Raw genomic sequence first — 27945 nt, forward strand, 5'->3', positions numbered from 1 at the left:
TAACACCCATCAGTTATGATACATAGACAAGTATAATATAGTAAGATATAGTATAATTTAATGAACATACATACACACACTAATCCAGCATGTAAAAAGAAGTGAAAATTATGAGATAATCACAGTGTTTATACAAAGAAAAATGAACAGAAACATAATTACCTTGCAATGCATTATAGTGTATATATTATACACTGTAAACATATATTTCGAGCACACCTTAATTTTTGCTAATATTCAGTACATATTAACTCCTACAATGACTTGGCATTAAGACTGATTGTAGATTGACATATCTCAAGTGGGTGATCACTTCAGCTGTACCTCAAAATAAGCACAGTGGGCCTAATTAAAAAAGCAGACCTTCCACAGACAGAGTGCAGTGCAATCATCTAACTAACTAATCCTTCATACAACTGTTCACAATAACATACTCACCAGAACATGCTGATTTGGTAAGAAGCAACTGATCTTACTACTTTGTACAGCAAATCAATAAGTTGAACCGAACTGAACAATCTTAAAGCCCAATCAGAAAATGGATCAACTGCCTCCATTAGCATGGAGTTTGCTAATAGAGATGTTAAATGTTCATATTACACATTTCAGCAGGTGCAGCATTGATGTTAAGAGTCAAAGGCCTCCACTAAAGTCCAACTAAATCCTGTTGCATCAATTGCTAACTGGAACTTCAAAGTACAAGGTTCTACACAAACGTTCCATATAAATGAAAGAGAAAAATCAAAGGCATATGAAACAGTTAGTGTTCTTAAAATCAGGCATTAACATTCAAATGTGTGCATAAAAAAAAAAAAATCATTTCTGTGATTGACTTGGCATCTCTAAATGGAGCTCAAGCTGTAGTCATCCCGTCATTTACAGTTTAACTCCAAGCCCTAACACAGGAAACATAAATACTGCACCCTTTATTCATTCCCTTTCCATTCATTTGACACTAAATAGCCTTGTTATAGTGGTCAGAAAAGTTCCAAGAGTCAATTACACATAATGTAATTATACATTAACCCCCCTCCCCTCCCAACCCCACAAACAAGACAAAAATGCTCTATATAGCAAAATATATTGCACAGAGTTGAAGATACTGTGAAAGTAGTAAATGGTATTTGAATTCGTTCATCATTGTACACCAGCAACATTCTTCCACTAGACAATAGCTTAAGCATACACAAAGGTGCCTACTCTACCCTACATACAAATAAATGTGTCAAAAGAAAAGACACTTGCACAGATCACAGAATAGCATGGGTTAAATATGTTGACCACCAAAATAATCTTGCATATTATATCCCTTTATCTCACTTCCCTAAGTCTGGCATTATAAACACCCTCTTCTAAGCATGGATGAGTATACTGTTTCTCAGCATGAAAATAACAAATGTGGAAAGATTATGAGAAATAAATTCCATCTACTCTGAGTTGGGGTTTTTTTAAGCAAATATACTGCTCACCCAAAACAAGTTGCCAACTCACGGCTGCAAGTGAAAGAAGAGAAGAGGATGATGATGGTGGCGATGGTGATGATGACAACAACGATGACTATGGAGGCAGTTCTGGGCTGACCTCACTCATTTCGTTTGTTGTGTTAGGAGGGAGAACAATCACCAGGAGAATGATGAGGCAATTTTTTCCACTTCATGTTCATTCAGGGACATTCTTTCACTTCTTGTATCCACAACCTCTCAATATTTTTTAAACTATGTACATTTATACCATGGCTTGTTTTGTTGATGTTCATATTTTTGCAGGTCAACATTACATTAGTGTTCTATTTTAAAAGCCATCACTTTAATACTCATTATACACTATTAGGTTTTATAATGAAATGGAAGTTGAAGAGTTTCTCTGCAAATGGCCTAATGTTGTCTGAGATAGTGCAGCTTCAGATAAGGCACTGTTACTAGTGTCTGTCAACAACAGGCCAACATGTATGTGCTGATACTTACACACACCTCACATACAGAAAGTGTATTCGGGTGTCCTTCATCACAGACTGATCTGAAACAATTTGTACATTGTTCGTGTCTGTGAAGCAATATTTAAGAAAACAAAAGACAGATTGTGTCACTGACCTAGTTAGAATAATGCAAATGACTATCATGGGTATTTGAAAATAGCATCCAGTTGGCCCCACTCTGCTGCTGGGAAATAAAATCACCTGTTTGCATGTGTAGTTTGAACATAGGTGGCTGGTTTATGTCTCTCTCTTTAAAAACAATCCTCCATATGTTTGTGTTGCATAGGACCTGTTTCACCAACCGCTGCACAAAGTTCTACAGATGTTATGCATCAGATCAGATGGAACGCTAATTAATGAAAAATGGCCATTAGGAAGTGCTGCATGAAGGAAAGCACTGCAAGTAGACGATCAGCAAAACGGTCCATTAGATGTTTTGTCTTTTGTGTGTTTTTGCCATGCAGCGTTTCAGAGAAAGAGGGAGAGTGCTGTGATACCACCAGAGGCCTTCAACAGTGAGGCAGCCAAAGTTGAAATGATCTTCACCTGAACATGGACAGTGAGGAACAGCTGCTGCTCTGAAAATCAGAGTCTCTCTGAGAGCCTGTGGCCCTTTGGATTGTTCAAATATGCATCTTCCTTAATGAATCACCATTCAGAGATTTGTAGCAGAGATCTAGTGGGCTGATTCTTTGACAACGATGGGGGCAGGGGCGATTTTAGGGGAAAAGTCTCTTGGGCTGGATGGCTTCTCCTCTTTCGGGTTGCTGGCCGTGGTTTTTTGGGCAGTGGCGATGCTGGGCTTGGCCTCATCAGGAGTGTGTTCGTTGGGAATCAGTGGAGCTGTGGTTTTCTGCCAGGGAGGGAATAGTACAGTTAAGATTGATTATGTGATAATCATTACATTTACATTAGACTGCCTCCATCTGTCTGACACACACAGCTAAGAATCTTGTGGTGAGTTTAGATTATGGCCATCATTTCTTCAATCACATTAACTCTGCAGATTTCTTCTTAACCACTATCTCATGTCACCCCTACAGAGGTCACACCACTGGCATTTTCTCTTCCAGCAAGAATCCAATTCCCTCACATTCCAGGCAGTAAACAGCTCTGCACTACATTATCTATTCACCTGTACACTAACTCCTGTATGTCAACTTCAGGGGGCCTGGTGTGTCCTTCCCATTTCTGTTACACAACACCTCACCACTTCAGTGTCCTGATTCCTCAGTGGTATAATGAGCTTCCCGTTTTATTCCGAGCAGTCCTGTGTACTCTACTCCTTCCACAAGGTCTAAAGACTTTTATTTCACACAGTTTCTAGGACACCAATAGTGCACTTTGCATTGACTGTCTTTTGTATTTTATTTACTTATTCGTATGGTTTATTTATGTATTTTATGCATTCAGTTTTGATATTTTCTTTTTATTACCAGGTAATTAGTCCACATGCACAATGAAACATTAGTCGCTACTCTCCAGTCTCTATCCTTGCAGATTCCCCAAGTGCTTTGTATTTCTTCACTTTCTCATACAAATGACTGAATGTATTAGAAATCAACACCACATTAAGGTACTCTGAATGTAAAGCTGAGAGAGCACTAATGCTTTTCATTTTCTTAAGTTCAAATTGGAGCACAATGCCAAAGCAAAAATGTCAGGGTTTGACTTGAGCTAAAAGGATACTCTAAACTGTAAAAGGTCACTGGAATAAATTTTCTGCCTCCCTAAGCACCAAAACCCCCGAAACAATGGATCCCAGTATGTCGGAAAAAAACACCCACACACCCTCAAAAATCTTAACAGTGTTCGGAAACTTCCGCTGTAGATCATACACAAAGCAATGCAAATACTTGAAATGCAGTAGAGTAGTAGATGCTGTGAAGCCTCGCTGTTGTGCACTCAGGCTGCCTTTTGTGTTAATACACACACACACTCACCACACACAAATACACACACTTACTGTGTTAGGTGGAACAGGAGTGTCTGTGGTGGCAGTGGCGTCAGAAGTACCAGAAGGAGTGGAGATAGAGGGTTCTTCAGGCATCACCCCTCTTCTGTCCAGAACACTGGAAAGACAGACAGAGAGAGAGAGAGAGCATGAGAGAAAGAGTCTGTGCACAACAAAATATTGTCAGAAGAAGCAAGTTAAGTGATTCAAATGGATACAGAGGCTCAATACATATTTAGACTTTTTTCTACATTACTATAAACAACGGCAGTAAAGTTCATACCTAGGGTAAGAGGGGCCACAGAGCACCTCACAGCAATTCTTGATAATGTTCTTGTGACTGTATGGGTTCTGGATACGGTTCTTTCCTGACCACGAGCCTTTTATCTGCACCACACAGAAACAAAACCTTCGTAAATTTTGGTTAAAAAAAAAAAAAGTCAAGTTGGCCACAATCCAACACCTTCACCACCTACAGTATAACTATTTACACAAGCTCAACATCTACTGTCAAATCTGCTACATCCACTGCCCTGAATTCAACAGGAGCATAAACAATTTGCATCTAATTCAACAGTGCATCTCAGCATTCTTTTCAATGCAATATCTAGCTTTTACATCTGTTGCATATGTGCAGTTACTACAGACAATAATTCTACTATTTCCTTGTACTAGGAATAGATTCAAGAACTTAATTGTCATATGCACAAGCTTCCTTTTTTTTCTTAGTTTGCATGTTCTCATGGAGGCTGCAGTAGAAAATAAAAGATAAATAAGAACAAATTAAACGATGACAAAGTTAAAAAAGAAAAAATATTAGAAAGTCATGAAAGTTGTCACCTATTTTACATAATCTTGGGTAAGGCATTTGTGTAAGATGTTGTGCAACACTGGAACAAAATAACAATATGGCAATATAAGTATAGGAAATATACAAACTATGATTCTGGTATACATGAGATGAGGTAAGTATATTATATTCAGGAACATCTTGTACATTGCATGGTGCAGCATTTTTATACATTCAGTGTGTCAGTGTGTGTAAGCGAAAGATGGAGGTGGAGGTGACAGCTGTTGATGTGCCTGACAGTCAGGGGGTACCGGCTGTCACGGTGTCTGGATGTTCTGGCTGTGATGCTTCAGTACCATTTACCAGACCAGAGTGTGAATAGTGAGTGGGCAGAAGGGGTGGGATCCCTGATGACACTGCTAGCCCAGAAAACACATTTAATGTTTATTTAGTGAAACAGCTGTTCTTCTGAATTCACCTTATATAATTACAGATTTTGAAACCATTTATCTGTGGAATTTATTATCTGCCCTTGGGCAATCATTGTAAGTGAGTTTGGAGTTAATGGGTTTTCCATTCTTTTCTCAGTAAGGGGGAAATTAGGCTTGTGAGATATAATGATTTAATCATCTCTACACAATTTTACATTGCCACGATATCCAGTGATGTGTACGGTGATTATATTACCAAACCTGATAACCTTTACACACTTTGTGTAGGAGGTCTGCAATTGAACACTGGAATATGTTAGTAAAAGTTATCACTCAAACACGGTCAGGTCCATAAGTATTTGGACAGCGACACCTTTTTCGTAATTTTGCCTCTGTACACCATCACAATGCATTTGAAATGAAGCAATCAAGATGTGATTGAAGTGTACTGTCAGCTTTAATTCAAGAGGTTTAACAAAAATATTGCATCATCCGTTCAGGAATTACAGCCATTTTTTTTTTTTTTTTTTTTTACAGAGTCCCTCCATTTTCACAGACTCAAAAGTAATTGGACAATTGACTGATTGTCAATTGTCAGTTTCATGGGCAGGAGTGGCCTGTGGCCTCATTACTTCATGACAAATGGAGTTGATTCCAAGTGTCGAATTTGCATTTGGTAGCTGTTCATGGGAACTCTAAATATGTCAATGCAAGTGAAGGAGGCCGTCATTAGGCTGAAAAAACAAAACAGAGGCACAATCACACATACACCCACATACCATGGATAATTTAGAGATGCCAATCAGCCTACAATGCATGTCTTTAGACTGCGGGAGGAAACCCCCAAGGCACAAGGAGAATATGCAAACTCCATGCACACAGGGCGGAGACAGGAACCGAACTCCCAACCCTGGAAGTGCAAGGCAGACATGCTAACCACTAAACCACTGTGCCCCCCATTGCTTACACTATTTATTAGTGATGCCACTAGAATATTTTGAAAATGAAGAACAAAGGATTAAAATTTTGCTCTAAAAATATTAGATAGGCCTAGAATACTACAAGTGTCAAAGTATCTAACACTTAATAATTTTAATGGTCAAGATAACTAGAATGTGATTTAAACACAGTTTTTTTTTAGCGCTCAGGCGCATTCAACGGTGATAAATATCAGCCATGTGGACATTATATAACTGATTTGCAAAAGGATTATATGTACCGTTATGGTCATTTTTTAAATTTTCTTTATTGTCCATTACTGCAGAATCACCCACACTCTACTATCCAGCCGAGCTTTTGCGATTGCCACTGCCAACAAGCAGTACCGACTGCACAGCTGATAATTTTATTAGGCCAAAAATGGTGGAAATGCTTGTTTTCCTGGGTTTTTTTTAGGATCTGGATGATCTGTTCTGAAAGATTAAATTGTTTATCATGGCTATCATGTTGTAAATTGTGAGCAGGGAAAAATCAATAGAGCACAAGGCTAGAGAAAATAATTAAAGTTACTGTCTGTGGTAATCACATATACCTTACATATGTGGTAGATATATTTAGGGATTGAAAGAATGTTCATCCCAAGGACTAAGAGAAGCTGCTCTGAAATTAGCAGGATGGAAATTATGAATGAAGCCAAAGGTTTGATAACAGGATGGGGCCTTAATGGCTTCTATTTTCTGCACAGCTGTGGTTAAATTAGGAACAGGAATTTCTTATGAACAGACTAAAAACTCCATTTGTCTGTCACTGATAATGAGTAATAAAAATAGGAGTTGCCCTGCGAGATGAATACTCAGACTCAGGTTTGAAGGTGCCCTCTGCATCCACCCTTCTTGTTGTGTGTGCTTGTGAGTCATCTGCGCCATCGAGAGTCTGTACTGATGTGTCTATTATTAGCAAGATCAAATCGACAAAAAAAGAGTGATATGAGCCAATGCATTAGGCAAGAGTGGCCCCTACTGACAATGATTTTGTCTCTTCCTTTGCCTCTTTTTCTTTTCCTGTCTCCCTCCATGACGCATTCTGAACAGTAGCAGTAACGAAAGCTGAAAAAATCATTATAAATGCATTATTGTACTAAAGTGTAAACACCCTGTTGACCCTTTGCAAAAGGAGTGAACATGTAAGGAAAGTGGATTCCTCACTGCTTCAGGCCATGGTGACAGCTTCAACATCTCTGAGAGTCTGCCACAATCCAACACACAACGGTATCCTTCCAGTCACGTGACAGGAAGCAAGAAGTCACACAAACATGTTCATGCAAATTCAATAGTTGCCACTCACATCTTCATTGGTGGTCTGGTTGAGGGAGATCAGGTACGTATGGAAGCCAGTCAGTCCCACTACAGACCACAGTGTGAAGAAGCACACCAGCACCTCCACCACAGTAGAGAAGACAGTTAAGGAAATAACAAACAGGAACACCAATATACTTTACTTCCTAGGCTGCAGTATATGGTCTAATTTGTTCACTAATGACTCATGCACAGTTATATGGTGTGTTCTGTTGACTCTATAGTTATCACTGTACTGCCAACAGCTATAAACAGAGCTTATCAGAGAATTTTCCATTTTACCCAGCATCTGGCAATCTCTCTGGACAGCAAAATAACCACTGAAGTCTGATCATTTATAGGCTTAATATCAGACTTGTGTTGTATGTGTAAAAGCTTTTATGGTGCTCTAAAAGTGCTGACGTTCAGGGTTGAATATCTGCACAACATAGTAATAAATCTGTTCAAAAGACCAAAGACAAGCAAATTATTCAAGAGGGTATGAACATTATATAAATGTGTCCTTTAGTTAATTGTTGCAAGCTTTCATAATATTCATAGCAGTACTGAGAGTTTATGTAAGAGTTTTAATGCACATTAAGGTGGGCTGCGGCTGAAAGGATATGTCCCAGGGGTTTCCTTGAGAGTGTTGACAAATCCCGAGTCCACCGATCCTGTGGAGTACATGACACAGGCACAAATAACTTTTGACATAAATAGATAAGTAAATTGTGACATACATCTCTTTTTGCTGCATAATTATGTATTTCCTTCACTTATAATATAGTATTATAAAGCCATGCTTTACAATTAGGGATGACATTCAAGCCACATTCTGTCTTAAACTGTGATCACTAGCTGTGGGCTAATTAGCCGACTACAGCACACTGTGGAATTCTCATGCTGCTTCTTGGCCCTTCTGAACTGTGCTCCCTCCCTCACCCTGTCTGCACACTTTTGTCTTTCAGCGGTAGTAATCTGATGGAAAGGAAGATGAAAGGTAGGTCATGTCAACCAGCTATTAACTGTAGCTCATTACAGCACAGCCTTTAGAAGATTCCCCTTCTTTCAGTAAAAAATCAACAGCCTGAAGCTTTCAAATGGTGGCATCCCCATTCCATTTTTCTTTTTTTCCCCCACTGTTTGCACTGAAATTTAATTCCATTCAAAATGGCCTATCTATAGATACGTTGGTTATGATGTATCCATAGACATGAAGGTGAGGATTCCCTTGGCTTTTGACACTCACGTAGTACGACATGGACGATGTCAAAGGTGAAGATGTAGATGGTAAGGAGGGAGAGAGAGAGTGTAAACAGGTAGAAGTAGCGGTAATTCCTCTTTCCCACACAGTTTCCAACCCATGGGCAGTGATGGTCGAAGCGATCTAGGAGATAAAGAGAGAGAGAGAATTCAGTCTCAGATGTGCTGCCTGAAGTAGGGATGTGCCTAATGCTGTGTATCAGTATCAAGTATCAAGCCAATATTCGCTCTAAATGTTGGACAGGTATTATAGTGAATTAGACATACAAACTGCTACAAATTAAAGGTAAATGAACAAAGTGTCTTAGTAAGATACTACAACTACATTATTTATTCCTTATTTACTCATGCAACTATTATTGTCTACGAATAGTACCACCTTATTAAAGCCATATTAAATATCAGAGACTATAGCTGTGTCAATGTATTTTAGGGAGGTCAGGTTACTAGCTGAGCGAATTTAGAGTGCATTGTCAAGAACATAAACACACAAATGTGGAAGAAAAAACCCTAAAATCATAGAGTCAAAATGTATCTATATGAAGTTTAGTGCTTTAGAGATAACCATCAACGAGCTCTAGTTCATATAGATAGTTGGCACAAAATTGTTAAAAGTGGCACAATGGAATAGGCACAGAACATAAAGCATAGCTGAAGCATTACAGTATTATTATTAATTGCTTTTTAGTAATCCTATAGCATTAATGTACTTTCAGATTGTGTGCAAAAAGCAGAATAGAACCAGAACAGACTCGCTGCTGCCAATTATTGATCACTGAACAGAAATCTGACAACAGGAACGCAACAATCTTTTGTGTGAGACACAAAAGCATGAAAGGCATCGACATATTACTATTCTGTCCCTAAACCCTAAAAAATCTTAAAAAAAAAAAAGAAAAAAAAGAAAAAAGAAAAGAAAGAAACAGTAAATGATAAAGTAGTAATATAAAGTTATTTTAATGTATTTTATTGACTCTAATGGACAGATTTTTTAAATAATAAAGATATTAAAGACCAAAAAATTGTGCAAAAAATATATATATATTTTAATCATTAGCTCTTCATGCTGGGGATTGCCTTTACTGAAATACAATACAGACAAAAAAGCTTAGCATCTGAAGTGAAAAAGTCATTATGAGTCAGATGAGTATCAGGTATCAGCCTATACTCAGAGCTCATATATCATCATCAAATCACAGATAGTAAAAAGGGATGAGTGCACTTCTAGCTCTGAGACTTACTGGAGATAGAGATGCAAATGGTTTCTCTAAAGACAATGAAAGATCACTTTCTTTGTGAAGATGCAAACCTGCTCATGTTATAGACAATCACAACTATAAAAGCTTTACAGAACTAGAAAATTTGTTGTACAAGATCAACCCTGCAGGAAGCACTTAACCTGAAAAAAAAAAACACTAAATACTTGTCTGCAGCTGGGAATGATTAAGAACAGGAACAAACAAAGAAATACCCTACGGATCCGAAAGAGAAACAAACCACTTCAGCTGAATAGCTTTGTACATTTCTGGTCTACATACTCATCAGCAGACCTGGCCCCTGGGCACCATCGATGGAAGATGGCTGGCTACTCTGCGTGTGTGTGTGTGTCAGACAGTGCAGCAGGTGCATACAGCCCAGACAGACGGCCCTGTGTTCACGATGACTGTGCAAAGAAAAAAAATGGTAGGCCTTCATGTATTTCTCCACCCACAGCTCATACCACAGCTCTCAGTATGAATACGTGCTGCCTCACCACTCATCAATGTTAGATTAAGTATAGCATGCTTGAGTACATTAGAGGTGGCACCATGTTCTACATTCCAGATATTTGCCACCCCAATCATACAATAATACAAATAAGAATGAATGAGCACTACACATCCATAAAAACTGTCCAATCCACATCACATGTTTCTTGCATGATACTTTCTATCGCTTTTACCACAAAAGCCCTGCATGTCACTGAATCAGCTCTGTTAGCCATAAAATACATTTACAATAAGAGATGCCCAAGGAGAGCTCTTAGCATCACCAGGGACCCCATGCATTCCAACTACCGTCTGTTTACTCCATGGCCATGTGGTAGGAGGTGACGGGTTATTCAGTCACGCACAACCAGACTGAGGGACAGCTTCTACACAAAAGCTGTCAAGCTGCTGGTTCCCACTCACTCACAGACACTGATCTTTAAAACTGTAAAGCTGCTGGTTCCCACTCACTCACGCATTGTCCTGGAATTGCTATAATACTGGAATATTGTTACCAACTCAATCAAGATTATGCAATATGACATTATACAATCAGGACTGGAATGTGCAATACCATGTCTGGCTATACAGTAACACATATAGTAAATAATAAATAAGTGGATTATAATAAAATAACCTCCACTCTTCTGAGAATGCTTTCCACTTTCCACTAGATTTTGGAGCATGGGTGTGGCGGGGGGGTTTGCCCATTCAGCCACTAGAGCTTCCAACTTTGTGTTTGGGGAAGACCCACATATGGGTGTGATGGTCAGGTGTCCACATACTTTTGGACATATAGTATTGTTAAAATAGTTAAACACATAATTAAAATCACTGAAGCTGTTATAATGTCCTTTTGCACTATGCGTACTGCCTTACTTCCTGTATTGTAGTATGTATTGTCTTGCACTCCTTGTCACAGCCAGAAAGGTTTTTCATTATGCTATAAGGTATTCGAATCAAACACACTGCTATACAATTACACATTGCATAGTAATGCCATTTTTGTAGATTATGATTTTAAATAGCGTTCAAAGAATTGTGGAAAGAATTTGAGATGTATTTGAGGCATGTAAGCTTAATTGGACTGCTTGAGTGTATCTGTCGTGTGTGACTCAGCTTCAAAAACACTTCATAAACGAGTTTGGCGTGAACTGACTTTAAAATAAATCTACAAAGAAAGTACAAACACTTCATAACTTTTAGTTTTATAACCATTATACTGCCATAAGAAAGCCACCCCAATCACAGACAGAGTAAAAACAGAACTACAGAACAAAATAATTCCTAAACAAATCAGCCAGATCGAATTTCCTTGTTTTTTTTTTTTTTTTTGATCAGTCAACCTCTAATCAAATCCAAATAACAAAACTCAATTTCTTTTAGATTTCTTACTTCTAAGCAATGTTCTTTGGAGAAACAAGCTGGCACAAAGAAAACAAATCCAGTTTGCTGGAAATTTTAATAAATTGCACACAAACATCCTAGTAATGTGGTTTAATTTTTCCAATTGTCATTCAGCAGCCATCTTGAGCACTAAAAATGTCTGCATATCTTTGTATGTTTGCACTCATACACTGGGGCCCCAGACTGCCCCGAGGGAGGGCACACACTCACGCGCACACTCACACACACGCACACACACACACATATATACATGCACGCAAAACTCACCCACACAGTTGTCACAGATGCTACAATGGGAAGCACGAGGAGGGCGGAAGATCTTGCAGGTGTAGCAGTACTTCAGCTTGACAATCTGGTTGTTGATCTGCACGTTCCTGATGCGGGGAGGAGGGCGCTGTCCAGCCGGTACACTGCCATTGGCTGCCTCTGTAAAACGAGGAGAAATTTGTGTTGCCCTGATACAGATGTAGTAAAAACTACACGGACATGTACAGTTAATGATATACACAAATAAACACAGATCTCACACAGGTTTAAGAATTTAGATCATGCATAATGAGCTTTATTTTAAATATGTACTACAGTATGTTAAAGAACAAGATAAGAGTAAAAACAACAACCTTTCATGCTTGAGAATGAAACGCACTATTCTGGGAGCAAAAAAGCTGCCAATTTTACAACAGCACATTAATGGTATAATCAATTCAATAAATCCCTGGTTATTTCATTACACATATAAGCTTTACTTGGTCTGCTGCTGCCTTCACAGTAGGCTTGGCAGAATAGTTTGTGCTTAAAGGACAGAACATTTTGATTAATGGTGCTTACTGGTTTTCCGATATTGCCCTTGCAAATAAAATGCTAACAGCCTAATATTCACTCAGGGGCCAAACTTAAATAGGTTGAGGGGACAAAACAACAGAGCTGTCTTTAGATCAACATGTCTGTAGCCTATAATATCTATAGCACATCTGTTCTCAGAACCAATGCGTACACACACTAGGGCTGCACAGTAAATATTGAAATTCACAATACTGAATTTGCAAAATCTTGTAATATGCAAGTGGTAAAAACTGACAGAGAGAACACCATTGATTATCTTGTTACAATGGCAGCTGTCAAGGGGTGGGATATATTAGGCAGCAAGTAAATAGTCAGTTTTTGAAGTTGATGTGTTGGAAGCAGGAAAAATGGGCAAGGATCTGAGCGATTTTGACAACGGCCAAATTTTGAAGGCTAGACGACTGGGTCAGAGCATCTCCATCTTGGTAGTAACTACCAAAACTGGTCCAAGGAAGGACAACCAGTGAACCAGCAACAGGGTCATGGGCCCCCAAGGCTCACTGATGCACGTGGGGAGTGAAGCCTAGCCCGTCTGGTCCGATCCTGCAGAAGAGCTACTGTAGCACAAACTGCTGAAAAAGTTAATGCTGGTTATGATGGAAAGGTGTCAGAACACACAGTGCATCGCAGCTTACTGCGGATGGGGCTGTGTAGCCACAGACTGGTCAGAGTGCCCATGCTGACCCATGTCCTCTGCCAAAAGCGCCTACAATGGGCACGTGAGCATCAGAACTGGACCACGGAACAATGGAAGAAGGTGGCCTGGTCTGATGAATCACGTTTTCTTTTGCATAATGTGGATGGCCAGGTGCGTGTGTGTCGCTTACCTGGGGAAGAAATGGCACCAGGATGCACTATGGGATGAAGACAAGCTGACAGTGTGATGTTCTGGGCAATGTTCTGTTCTGGGAAACCTTGGGTCCTGGCATTCATGTGAATGTTACTTTGACACGTATCTTCTACCTAAACATTGTTGAGATCAAGTACACCGCTTCATGGCAAGGTATTCACTAACAGCAGTGGCCTCCTTCAGCAGGATAATCCGCCTTGCCTCACTGCAAAATTGTTCAGGAATGGTTTGAGGAACATGACAAAGAGTTCAAGGTATTGATTTGGCTTCCAAATTCCCCAGATCTCAATATGAGTATCTGTGGGATGTGCTGGACAAACAAGTCCGATCCATGGAGTCCTCACCTCACAACTTACAGGACTTAAAGGATCTGCTGCTAATGTCTTGGTGCCAGATACCACAGTACACCTTCAGAGGTCTTGTGGAGTCCATGCCTTGACGGATCAGAGCTGTTTTGGCGGCACAAGGGCGACCTACACAATATTATTCAGCTGGTTTTAATGTTATGGCTGATCGGTGTAAGAAACAAGGAAAAGAAGACCTCACTGGAAACATGTAAAGAATGCATTTTATTGACTGATTAAAAAAATAAAGGCCTGTCAGATTCTAAAAAATTCTAGAAAGATGCTACGTACAGTAATTAATAAGAAACTGTGCCTGTTATTTTTTCTAGTGTCTACAACATAACTGAAACAAATAAGTGCCAGCTTTTTCCCCAAGTGCCTGCTGGTTACCATAAAACCCTATGTATACACACGCATACCAGTTTGGGGGCACAATACAAAGTTTCACGCTTTATTAAAATGTGGCCACACCTATCTATTTGGTTTGCTCACGTTACTAAGTCGTGGCCTAAGTGTAATTATCTCGTTCTGATGCCTTACAAAGTCATTGCCATACTTTATGATCCCGTTCTTATGTGTTATGACCATGCATTATTTTTATTAACAAGGGATGTCAAAACAGGAAAAATCCCATGGTCTTCACGTGTTAGAAGTCATGAACTATGGCATAACATAGACCAGTTTGTTCTAATGCAATGGAGGAGTAGCAATAAAACTGCAACCTTTGTTCTATTCTCCAACGCTAACAGACACAAACCAGTAGACCTACGAATATCATATTAAAGGCTGTAAATAGAACGGGAACAGAAAAGAAATTCGCTTCAAGTAATAAACCCCTGTGTTCTGCCGCAGCAGCACTCTAAAAAAAAAAGACCTGACTTCTTACGTCAGGCCATTAAAATGGGAAAATAAATATGATATAGAAAAGTGAGGCGGAAACTAGGATTCAGCTTCACAGTAAAATTACACAGTGAATAACAAGGCCAGATCCTACAAGGAACTCTTTAGTATATTACAGCTCTCTAAAAGTCCAGGTTTAGTGCACATAGATCACTACAATGGCGATAACTCCTGCTCCTAAATATAGCTGAACATTAGCAGGAGAGCTCATTTATCAGCTCTGCACTCTGCAATGTGAAGTGCTTCTGCCTTGTCACACCCACTCTTCCTCATGGTGCTGAGAGGCGAGAGGATGGAGGAGAGACGAAGAGAGAGCCGAGCATGTGCATCTTCAGCAGAGTCAGAGGCTCTGAGCCTATGAGGAAATGGCAGAGTGGGGGTGGGGAGGATATTCAACTGCAGACAGCCCTAGTGGAGATGGGTGAGGCACAACATAGCAATGCATGTGTATCACCAGCACAATTCATAAGGTCATGAAATTATGCAGTGTGCACCAACAGGTCCTCACTAATACATAGGTCATAGCTAAAACCCAATTTTATTTTGTAGCATCAACTAAAATTACACCAGTTTTAACTGTGTGTGCCCACAGTTGGGTTATAACCGTTGCTTAGCAGCTTATTACTAAGCAAAATAGCCAATTACCCATAGTTATCTTGCTTCTACCAGCATTACAAACTAAATTTGAGAAGACATTCAATGATACAGTTTGCATAAAGCCATACTGGCTGCTGAATACAATGTCACAGTCACTTGACATCAGTTCACAAAATAGTAAATAATGTAAATCATAAAACATGCCACAAATATATAAATTAGTAAAGACTGTCATAATACAGGTGTCGATATTGAAACCTTAAGTATCAGCCGATACTGATAACAATCCAATACTAAACAAAAAGAGTGATTTTTAAATGAAACACTTCAATGGTGCCATACGGTACTCTATAACTCTACAAGAAGAAACACTATAGAATGGGATTCATTCTTTCTTTATTTCCCCAGCATTTTTCTGCTGATATTAATCCAATGCGTATACTGGATATCCACTTAGTGCCAACTCTAGGACAATATACATAATAAAAAGAAAATCACACAATTTTTGTGTGAAAATAACAAAGAAGTATCAGCTCATAAATTAATATTCAGTGTCTGGCTATAGTAATATCATTGTTGTGTTGGGAGAGGATGCATCCTTTCCAGTCCAGTCATCTACAAGTTGGCTTGGTATAAACATGCCAGATCAGAAACATAAATGGTTGACTTGGCTAACGTTTAGAACAATGCTCACAAAACGGCTAGAATTTGACTATGTGCCTTCTACTTATTGGGCATAAATTTTATTTTATGTTCTTAAATTTAGACTAGGAAAGTCTGACTAGGTTGTTCTCTGTTGTTTTGTTCCACAGTATAAAATCCAATGTGTAATGCCCCTTCAGTAGTATCTCAATAAGAAAACAAAGATGCGCTGCTAGGTTCAAAAGCAGAGTGAATTTGGGCACATGAGCTCGACTAAATCTCCCTGATGACTAAATCATCACCATCCTGCTTATGTCCTGGGGCTTGCAGACATGCCACTTTTGACCTCATCATCCTCCCCTATGCCCTCTTATAATCATGAAATCCTGGAAACACACTCACCAATCTCCATTTCAATGAAGTTGGCTTCCTCAGGCAGGGCGCGGGGGAGCACGCCTGGGTCACTGAAGCTCGTCCTTAGCAGCATAGCCATGACAAAGAGGAAGAGAACCACGGCAAAGACTGGGATGGCTGCAGAAAGGTGGACAGCCAGGTATGGGCACCTGCAGGGGTCAAAACACAAGCACTGTGATCTCATATCTTTCACCCACGTTTGAGGTAATACAGGTTATACATAGATTCAATGTTAGAACATGCTGGAGAATCAAAAGATGACCTCAGATGCACTGAACACACAACAGGATGCCTTCTAGGCTCAACAATTCTGCAAAAGTAAACAGAGGAAATGTGTGCTGTATTTCTCATGAGATCAAATAAAACTGCACACACTGCCTCTATTTTCCCCACCTCACAGAACCATTTTAGAGTAGTAATATTACAACAAGCTAGAAAATAAACAGAATAATACATACACCAGCACTCCCAAAGAATTTTGCAGTAAGAGTGACAACAGAGAAACAGAAACAAGTCCTGTTTTACAGTGTGCTCTGGTAAAAATATTGACACCTCTAATCCAAAATGCTTTGTGAATTCCAATCTTTAAAAACATGGCTAATTTAATATACAGTTAATTGTCCTTAGGATATTAGTAATGTGCTGCATAGATATTAGAATTATTAATATATTTGATTTATTATATTTTTATTTGTTTCCATCTGTATCTGTCATTTTTGTATTTAATACATTTAGAAATATACATGGACAGTAATATGCTGAATCAGCTCATTCTGACATGTTATGTTGCTCTGTCTACAAAATGGTAAGGCCAAGCGTGTTTGTTCATCACAAAAACAAACATTTTGAATACTACGTTTGTTACAGTATCAATATTTTGACAGACCAGGGCCTGTATATATAGAGCTACTCGGGATAAAATTTTGAATTCTAAGATTCCTAAATTCTAAGATTCTTACAATCCAGAAATTCACCCTTACACTTAGGCCTAAGAATAAGAGCAATGTACAAAATTCTTAATAATATGAGTAACAAGTGTCTAGGAGTATTTCAGGGGTGCCTCAAACTGTTAAGAGTAGTGAAAGATGCCAGCACTCATAAAGAAAGCACATGCACACACAATCTTCTGCGTTCATAAATATGTAGGCTACTGCTGCAATTAATTAACAATGCAGAGTTTACAAAGATGTACTGGTTCAACCACGTGGTTATCCTTTTTTCATCACAAAAGTACCAATTGCAATGCAAACAACACAATATTGTCTGAGTGCGGCATTTGAAACACTTGATGCATGGAATATGGAATATAAATACACATACATTTCAGTTCTTAGCTAGAATATCTGCACTTACTCAGATGATAACCACATAACATATGAAACACTATTATTAGCTTTAGCACTTTCAGGGGCACTGGGTCTTTATATAAACTAAACGTATGGGTTTTAATACAGTCTACTATTTTATGTGGAAAGAACTGACCATATTCTGATATTTATTTATAGTATTTTGATAGCATGCACCATCTTTTCTCAAACTCATCTATAGTGAGCAAAACAGTTAGATATGAAGCTTTAATCACCTCTTTCATCTACTGGCAAACCATTAAATATACTAACTTGTCAGGTTGAGACATAATCTACCCTTATTCTACGGTTCTTATTTCTATTCTTATTCTACCCTTAGTCTTTCTTTCTTTCTTCCACCAGCATTTCATCTAGACCTCACAAGAACTTGCTGAGTTTGGCCGAGTTTTACATACTGCTTTGTGTGTGTGTGCGCGTGTGTGTGTGTTCACTGCTTGTCATCAGCAAAGAAAGAAGTAACCGACCAATTCTCACTCTTTTAGCCTGTCTTTTGCTCAAGATGAGGGCGTGAAACCTGTTTTCTTTATCGTGTTTCACCCATCCAACTCAAATTAGCACACACAACTTAAATCATCCATGGACAAAATAAAATGCTCAGCTTAGGGTTAGCGTATTTAAATACAGCACTGAAAGTATCTAACATTATAGAATTGAACCTTTCCCACATTATAGCATTAAAAATGTATGGACCTTTTAATACTACATGCAACTACAAATCCATGTCAAACCAGTGGAGATTTCAAGCAGCTCTACTAGGTATCAGGCCTATACTTGAACAACAAAATGTGGGGAAGATGGTGTCCTGCTTTGTAGCAGACAAACAGTGCCACTCTTTAGTCATAGCTGAGAGTGAGTCAAAGTCTAGGATAGTAAATGGTAAGGCCAAGTCTTACACAGAAGAATCTGGGCAGATCCCATCATTTTGTAGGCAACTTGGGTGCTCTAAAACTTCTTCATGCTCAGTACAGACTATCCACTGCACTGAGCTATTAATAGAGGAGGCTCGAGTCTCCTCCCACTCAGCTGCATGTGGTGTGCTCCTGTGCTACTAATGTATGGGTTATATATCACTGTTACCGTCCTTGCATTGTGACAATTTCTTTCAGATGCTGTGATAAATACATCAGCTTCGAACGCATTGGGAGTGGCCACCTAACCACCTAGATTTGATATAGATCCACACTGAACAACTGCACAAACAATGTGAAGGCTGACCATTTAAAGTCACGCCACACCATAAACCTTTGCAGCACTTTTCATCAATCCAATAGGAGCACTGGCAGCCACTTCCGCTCTGTGACGTTACGTTGCTGGGCAGGTTGCCTTTTTCAGCTGCTCTCTGACATGGTGCCAGGTCCAGTAGATCAATTCTGCTGGGTTTCAGCACAGCAACAGAGCAACAGGGGCAGAATAGCAAGCCCATTATCATAATTTCCCCACAGACACGTGGAAATGAGTTTAACAATAAGTTGTCCCGAAACTGGGTAGACAAGTGTGGCTCGTCAGCATAAACGATCTACAGCACTCAACCAGTGGGACAGGTATGGTCTGTTTGGCTAGTGTTGCTTTGTCACCAGGAAAGAATTAAAGGAGCAGAAAAAAACAATATATCCAGTCAACAAAATATTCCACTGCCATAAGCCAGCATGCAAAGAAAGGGATGACAGTGAGGCAAGTTCACTGTGTGAGGTGTGTGTGTGTGTGTGTGTGTGTGTGTGTGGCTTTCTGCTACATCATCATCATCCTGATGACTACTATATACCTCAGACCAGCTTCATCATTACTTCCCATCACAGCTCTAAGCTTCCTGCACCATCACACTGCAGTGCATATGATCTCTGCTCCAGTAATCAATAAAAAACTATTGACTATTAGATTAGAACTTCGTTTTTCTCCATATAAATCTCATGAATCACAGTCAACCCTGATAGCCATCTCTTGCAACTGCAGTGTAACATAAACTTGCTTTCATTTTTAAATCACAATACAGTGGAATAGATTTGGAGATTGTTGTCTTAAAAAAATTAATAATAATGAATTAACATAAACTCCTTATCACAGCTTCCCACCAGCACAGTCAGGTCACTTGTCTCCCTATTAGTGGTGCCTTTCCTTCTCGAGTTGCTCTTTATAAGCCAATAGATTTGATTTAGGGTGTGTACACATCCACACGCGTGCACACACACGTCTTTATACCCATGTGTTGTGATGGTGCACAGAGAAAGAGAGAGAGAGAGAGAGAGACAAGGGAAGGAAGGAAATCAATACTACTGCATTATCAGGCTAGTCTCTGGGTGGTTCAGTACAGATGCTTGGGGTGGGGGTACTTAGCCTTCATTACTAATAGCCTTCTAGAATAGCATCCGCTATTGCACTAGGGAGCAGAGGAAGGGTGGGCAGGGAAACGGCTGTCTGACGCACAAAGAATAAGTACGATTCTTAAGCATTGGGGCACATACATGGGGTAACTAAAGAGACAGGTGACAGCTACCTACTATCAATAAACCATAAAGACACTATTAAGAGTAAAAGAACAATATTCAGTCTGCATATTGCCAGAATGACATTTTTACAGCAATTATTCAGGTTATAGACAGTTTTACAGGTTTCAAAAACACCAAAAATACATAAAGTAGTGTGAGAAATATGGCAAAATTTATTTTTAAAAAATCAGATTGTATTCAAGTGATATCTTTTGATATTGTAACAATACACTATTCATATTATTATATTTAGTTTAGATACCAAATTACCACAGTGGAGACAAACTATAACACTGTCAATAGAGTCCAAATTGTCCTTTCAAACTTATGGCCTTCATCCAAACCCCTCTTCAAAGCCCAACCCTCCAAAGTCATGCACACACAGTGCAACATACTGGAGCAGCAGGGTTTTGTTCAGTGCAAACAGAGCAAACAATCACACACCCGATTTCAGATTGAGAAACTTGCACTTCCTACACTGATTGAATCTGTAGAACTGACCCTTTGCTATGCCCCACCCATTTGGTTAAGGTTGTTATGTTCAACAAGCTTTGGAGTCCAGAATGCCTACTATGAATTTTTAAAGTGAATAAAGTGAATTTACTGTAATTTTGTGGAACAATGCATCCAAAATGTTTAGTATGCATTTTAAAAAACATATCCTATAACCAGAAAAACTAAAGCAAGTAGCACAACTGTGCAGAAGATAGTGTAGGTGCATCACAGCCCCAGGGTTCTGGGTTTCAATCCTGAGCTCACGTTACTGCAGAATTTTGTGTGGGTTTCCTCCAGGTTCTCCAGGGCCACTTTCCTCTCATTCCCCCACCCCCCCCAAAAATGTGGTGGATTGGCTACTCTAAACTGCCTCTAGGTGTGAGCAAGAGATGCCTTGTGATGCATTGGCGTCCTGTCTAGGATGTACCCTTGCCCGATGCCCTCTATTTCTGGACTCTAGATTCAAGGTCACCCTGACCAGAATAAAGTGCATACTGAAGAGGAAAGAATGACTGAATGAATGAAGCTAAAGCCTACAGACTCCAGTCAAAAGCTCATCAACTAGTCATCCAGGTAGATATGGAAATAAAAGGGCAGCACTGTTCCTACACAGCAGGGAGGCAATTGAATGATTATATGCATTTTAAGGGTAGCACTTAGTGTTAAACCCCCACTAGTTCTTGTTAAACATTCCCAGTGTCAGCTAGCCAACACTGAATAGTCTGATGGCATTCTCCATTTCATACTTGCAATCATAATAATAATAATAATAATAATAATAATAATAATAATGCAACAATTTTATTGTATTTTAGCTTTACATGGTCCTAAACAGAGTGTTAACAATAACAAACAAATGCTTTGTTAGCCATGCTAGCTATCACATATTTTAGAGCAGACGTTTGTGTTGCGTGTGATTTTTGACAGGCTTAAACTGGTAATGCAGGGTTTCACAATGTCCAGTTCCTACACCTCTCCTCTTATGCTCCCCCACACACGCATGTACACAGAGAAACACACATACTGTAGTGCAATATTATAAAGCCCTGAAAGCTTATATTGAGTTTCCAATTAGCTTATAGTACAAGCAGTTGAATTGGCCAGCTAGCTACATGATTTTCAGCATAATGTTACACTCTGGTAGGATTATTTTTGGAAGGGTATCAACTTACACCAAAACCTACCAAGCAAAATAATGACTTGCTTAGACACAAATCAAGTTCTGCATCAGTTTTCAAGCCCTTTAAATCTCTCAGGCCTTAACAACCATTAACCATTGTTATTTCTTTTCTTCACTTTTGTTTGGTCCCACACCTTTTCTCGACGCCTTCCTTTCAGCTCCACTTCATTTTCTTGGTATCATGACCTGGCTGTTTGGTATCATGAGCCATTGTCAACAAAAACTACTGGTCAATTTCCAGGCCACTGCATCCATAAGATACATCAATATCTCGGAATCCTATGCTGATCTCTTATGACACCATGCCAGCGCTTCACCTCCTGTTTCGTATATAGCATTTTCTTATCTGCAGATATACAACCCAAAAACCACACAGGGAGGACCAGCTGCTTGCAGAAAAGTCATAGCCACAGTCAGAGAGAAAAGTTCTTCTCAGAGCCTCTACTTTAGCGAGAGCCGTTGGCCAAAATGTTTGCTGCTTTAATATAATATGTTCTGTACATTCAGGGGCTAACATATGGGGAGCTGTACTGTAACGGCTTGGGACTGTGGTTGCTGTGGTGGCTTTGGGGCTGCAGTTGCCATGAGCAGCTTCGTACTCAGGACTCCATCAGTGGACAGTGGATAGATTTTAACCAACCAGACTTCTTGCGAAAACTGTGATGAATTTACTGGTTGTTTCTCATTTGCACTATTTGTCCATATAGTACACAATAATAGAAGGGATTTATTTATAATTGCACTATCCGTTGCACCCAGATGAGGAAGGGTTCCCTTTTGAGCCTGGTTCCTCTCAAGGTTTCTTCCTCATATTGTCTCAGGGAGTGTTTCCTTGCCACAGTCACCTGTTGCTTACTCAATAGGGATAAATTCACATATTTACAATATATTTTTTGAATTATTTCTGTAACGCTGCTTTGTGACAATGTCCATTGTCAAATGCGCTATACAAATAAAATTTAAACTGAATTGAATTGAAATTAACATGACATACTTGACATGATCATGGCTGCAATAATACAGTGATTCCTGCAGGAGTAAGTAACGTTTTGTGATACATTCTGTGAGAAAGTTCCTCACAATACAGCAACACATGACTCCCTGTATTGCATTTATGATACCAAATAGCAAAGATATGCCTAAAACACAACTGCAGTGTATATCTTGATTATATAATGTTTCTGATATTAAATATGTACTACTACCAACAATTTGGTTATTACTGAGGAATTGTATGATTCTGTACAAAAGACTTTCTATTTCTATACTGATCTTAGTATGTATAGATTAAAAATGCTGTCCTAATAGACATTGTGATCTTTAATAAAGATCTTTGCCAATATCTTGTCTGTGTTATGAAAAAAGCCTATTAAAATGATAAAGACACAATGCACCTCACAACAGATGCAAAGGACATCTATGCACTGTGTAAATGAAGTGTGTATTCATGTTAAAGTCTGTCTGCAGTCCAGTCTCTTACAAAAAGGGAAGATTTTTATGACAAAGATAAGTGAATTATTTTAGCATCCCCTTTATTGTAAGAAGTTATTTTTTTATTTTTTTATTTATTTTATTTTATTTTATTTTTTTTTTGGAAACCTAAAATGTAAATTGAATCTAGTATTGGTGTAGCTTAGGTGTCACTGAGAAGGAGAATGCCATGTCAATGTTTAATCCTTAATAAAGACTTTAGTACTTCAGGAATTTAATTATTTACAGAGTAATTTATTTATATATAACAAGGGTTGAAGACTAACCAGGTAAAATTCATGGTAATTATGTGAAACAAGGCATCTAAGATTTCAGAAAGGAGTAAACCAAAAGGTCTCTGGTATGCATTAGTCATAGTAGAGCTGGCAGTAGAACTTACATTGCTTTATAACGAGTCAAATCTGCCATGAAAGAGCAGCAAGTATACCTGCCACTTATAGCACTACAGTATTGCATAGTGCAGTACAAACATTTCACTCAAATGCACTTGCCTTTGCGTACAAATCCAATGCAGATGATGCTGCTGGTGTACAGTATGCCAGTACAAATGGATTTTGTAAACCTGTAAATATTTTTCAAATACTGTTTCTATAATGAATTACAAAAATTCAGTGGATATACTTATTTGTTCCAGAACTACTGCAATTATAACCACAGGGCATGCAAAGGTATGCCTACGGTTTTATGGAGGGTTACAGTTTCAGCATTTGGTGTTGTATGACCAACATGAACTGCTAGACAATTGATATGATCATGTAATAATTTTAAGAAATGTGCTTAATGGATGTCCTAGTCCACCCCTGATAAAAACTGTGTATGTGGTTTGTGAAAGTAAAAAACACAATTTTGTTCTACTATGTCATCCTTATTATAATTCATATTCAATTCAGGGAGAGAGAGGTCATCAAAAAAAGCTGCCTTCTGTAAAATCATTTTATACTACTCAGACTGAAGGGTATTACTGCTGGGTGGAAGAGGAAGTATTTAGCCTAAATTTCTTCCACAGAAGTACAGTTTGAAACAAATGCCCTGCCATGAACGGATAATATTTCACCTCCAAAGGCCTAAATTATTTGACACAGACATGCCCTATTCACTGCAAAACTCAACATTGCACCAAATAGCAATTTTCAAAACCAGTAGAAAGAGGGAAAGAACGGCCAGAGTGAAAAGGCGGAGTGTTTGAGAAATGTTCTGGCCCAGGACACAGAAATGCAGTTTGAGGGAGAGTCGGACTGATACCTCTGCTGTGGGGAGCAACAGAATGAGAAGTATAATGAGTAATAGGATCCTGGATAGTGAAGAACCTTCACGAGAATATACAAGAGCACATATTTTTTAATTTGACTATGTTTTCTATCTGAGAGCAGAAGCAGAGAGAAACAGAGAGACTAATTGGTGCTTTGCTCTTCAATCTGTCCCACTGGACTGCTTTGCTATGGAACATCCCAGGCACGTAACCCAGTCAGATGGGAAATGGCCTAGCTGGGTTCAGGAACAGACAAACTCACACTGGGACGCTCAGCCTTAAATTTTTAGTTTGGACTTTTTTTTCTGTGATAAAGATTAAATTCCATTAAGACCATGATTAAGGTCAACTAATTTAAGCAGCTGGAAGCATTTTCTGGGAATATATTCCTGTTTTAGGCTGCTGTCAATCTTTCTGGGCAATGTTGATGGGTAATGGTATCCACCCAGCACTTCTTGGACCTTATCCAGCCAACACACAAGAACATCAACTCTCTGTTCCCAAGTCTCCCTCTCTGTTAACTCGAAGACAAATACTACATAAACAGGCATACACCAATCAGTCAAATAACAATAGCGGTGCACTCAGTTCCAGAGTGCTCAAACTAGACTGTTGGCTAATCTGTTGAGCTCATTGAACTCCTGCAAGTCAAAAACCTGAATACTGATTTCATATATGACAAACAGTGAGCATAATCATCATCTCAAACAACTAACACTGTCATTCATCAACAAAAATGTACAGATTCTAAAAATGTCATTTTTGAATGGCCCAAGTAATCTATAAGTGCTTCTTAGGCTTTACATAGTGTCCAAAAGCTGACACTTATTCTGTTTACAATGTGCTAAACCTATATTTTTCTCTGGCCATTACCATTAGTCCACCTTAAGGAGGCAGCACATTCGAGTCAAATAGCTACATAATGGCACGTATAAAGTTACACTTTGCTCTGAAGATTAATTTCTGTTATCTCTCCCCATGAGGCATAGTTAACAGCAACTCCAATGTGAACACTGTGTACAGTAAACACCCCATCAGCCATCAGCAAATCCTTCCTGAAGCATGCCCGTAAGCTATATATCACAGGCACAGAGTACACAATCATTTCCTGTATACTGCGGAACAATCACAGGGAGTCCTTAATGACGCGTGCAAGGCTTAATATTCCCTTTTTGGCATTCTTTTAGCTTGTTATGAAAAATCTTCAGTTCAATTAGAAAATAGGCATGTACATTCAAATCTCAGCAAGATTTGTTTCTCAAATATGTGTCTCTCTAGAGGTGGATAGTTTGAACCACAGTCTTGCAAGTCAAGACAGCATGATGGAAGTCCTTGACCATATCATTTCATATGCCCAAGTGTTGCAGATGGCTCAAGAGCAAGCCCATAAAACCTGGTTGGGTTAAGTATTGTACAGGGATACTTTACATTGCACTGGAAAAAAGTGTCGTGGACAGAGTTACATAGGGATGTCCTGAATATACTCAATAAAGAGTATCAGCATTGTGGTCAATACTGGTCTGAACATTGGATTTGATATCAGCACTGGGTTGGTGATCTTTTACAACCCAATCCACTGACACATTTTATTTAATTTTGTTACGTTGTCTGTCACAACACCGGCCTTGCACATTAACACAGGAGACAATTTGTATTAAAATCACCCCACCATCATGCAGCTAAGGTTTCACACAACTTGACACCAGAAGCTTGTGTAGAATTTTTAGGATAACAGTATCAGATCAGAGCTCTGACATCAGTAGAGTATCGAAAGTAGAAAAAGCAAGGTCTGTGCATCTGTAGTGACAAGAGCAGCCTGATGTCTAGTAATCCGATGCAACCTTTAATATCTGCTAGAAGAGTAGTGATGCAAAAATGATCAAGCTAATGAATGCGGCATGCATACGTTTCTATCTGGCTGGGAAAAACTAATATATGCTACACAATACACAACACTTCTCAGAAGGCTTTAGGTTGGCAATAAACTTGTTTTATCTCCTGGAATAAGGCAGGACAAAGGAAGCAACATTCCAGGCCTTGGTGCTGATTTTACTGTAAAGCATATGCAGCAACCTGACTTCTTCAGGAAGCTCAGATCAGGCCACACCATGCTGACTCTCCAACATGCAGGGACAAATGTCTTAGGAGAGAACTTACTCGAATCCAAAGAAGAGAGAGCAGGTCCCGATGATGAGAAAGAGTGTGAGGTAAAACACTCCCTTCTGTCTGGCCATCATCACCCGGCCATCACAGCAGAAAGTGTTCTTTCCTGGCAGCTTTTCCCATTTTCTGGTGACCTTTTTCGGAATCATTACCGCCGACATGGTGACGCTTTTTATTTCAGAGCAATGATTTCGAGATGCTGGGGTCACTTGGGTTTCTCACTGATCACTGCGGATTGCGAGTGACACAGGATCAGTCAGTGTAAAGGAAACAAAGCGATGACAGACTCTCAAGACTGAAATGTGGAAGCTTTTGGCACAAATCCAAAATGTTCCTGGATTCCCATGTTCACAATGCTTCTGGACATCCGAACAGATGTTTGGGAGGGTGGTAAGACATGAGTGGATCAGGCTGTAGGCTGTGGATACAGTCTGCCTATGAGTCCTCAGTGATTAGTGTTAGGATATGGTTTCACGCAAAGCAGTCCTTTTCCAGAGACGCAGATTTCCCATGCCAAGGTGTCCAAGCGCATAACCGTGCAAAAGCCTTAAGAAATCACACCCACACACACACACACACCCTCACACACACACACACACGCGCGCGCACAAAAAAGGAAGAATCTCGTCTAGAATTGGTTTAGGTTAAACAAAGAAAGGTGGAATAATCAAACCGGATCCTGCAGCCACAGCTGGAGACTGGACCTTGACCGACTGACATTCATGTCATGTCATTTAGTAGCGCAGTAAACAGGCGTTATCCCATACAGACACATTTACAGATCTTTTTCCTTTCCTGGGGCGTGGAACAGACTCCAGAAACACTGAACGAAAATCGTTTCGGTTTAACAAAACGTAATAATAATAATAATACTAAATTGGAGATTGAGCTGTACTCGCGGAATTTTCTGCGCCAGACGGAAAGCTGGATTGTGAATGGGAGCAGGAAACACGCCTAGATTAAAACGACTCATCTTAAAGGGCCAGCGCTTTCCCGAGCATCCACAAACAAAGGAACATTCATTTCACATCCATGCTGTCACAGAGACATGCAAACCTGCAGCAGACTCTTGCCTGTTGGGTAATA

The 27945-nt window shown here is 39.3% G+C and overlaps 1 protein-coding gene across 2 annotated transcripts; it reads right to left on the reverse strand.

The window, feature by feature from the left end:
• Positions 1-36: 36 nt before the first annotated feature.
• Positions 37-27890, reverse strand: zdhhc9 (zinc finger DHHC-type palmitoyltransferase 9). 2 transcript variants are annotated; one of them, XM_026917739.3, is made up of 9 exons: positions 26854-27890; positions 16420-16580; positions 12109-12267; positions 8673-8810; positions 8049-8097; positions 7434-7536; positions 4213-4316; positions 3942-4047; positions 37-2828 (listed from the first exon to the last, which is right to left on the reverse strand). In XM_026917739.3, the coding sequence occupies exons 1-9, from the start codon at positions 27018-27020 to the stop codon at positions 2652-2654; spliced, it is 1164 nt and encodes a 387-aa protein (XP_026773540.1). In that variant the 5' UTR covers positions 27021-27890; the 3' UTR covers positions 37-2651. The 2 variants fall into 2 exon arrangements, with proteins under 2 accessions (XP_026773540.1, XP_053091357.1); XM_053235382.1 differs by lacking the exon at positions 26854-27890 and adding an exon at positions 18692-20237.
• Between the last annotated feature and the right edge of the window lie 55 nt (positions 27891-27945).

The sequence above is a fragment of the Pangasianodon hypophthalmus genome, chromosome 7 (assembly GCF_027358585.1).
Source record: "Pangasianodon hypophthalmus isolate fPanHyp1 chromosome 7, fPanHyp1.pri, whole genome shotgun sequence".
NCBI lineage: Eukaryota > Metazoa > Chordata > Actinopteri > Siluriformes > Pangasiidae > Pangasianodon > Pangasianodon hypophthalmus.

What these genes read in the sequence shown, in the direction of transcription:
- zdhhc9 (XM_026917739.3), bottom strand. Translation starts at nt 27,020, where the DNA reads ATGTCGGCGGTAATGATTCCGAAAAAGGTCACCAGAAAATGGGAAAAG. An exon ending in CTCAAGGAAACCCCTGGGAC is followed by an intron (nt 7,537 to 8,048) that starts ATATCCTTTCAG and finishes TGTCTTCTCTAC; the next exon opens with TGTGGTGGAGGTGCTGGTGT. An exon ending in CTCCTGTTCCACCTAACACA is followed by an intron (nt 2,829 to 3,941) that starts GTAAGTGTGTGT and finishes CCTCCCTGGCAG; the next exon opens with AAAACCACAGCTCCACTGAT.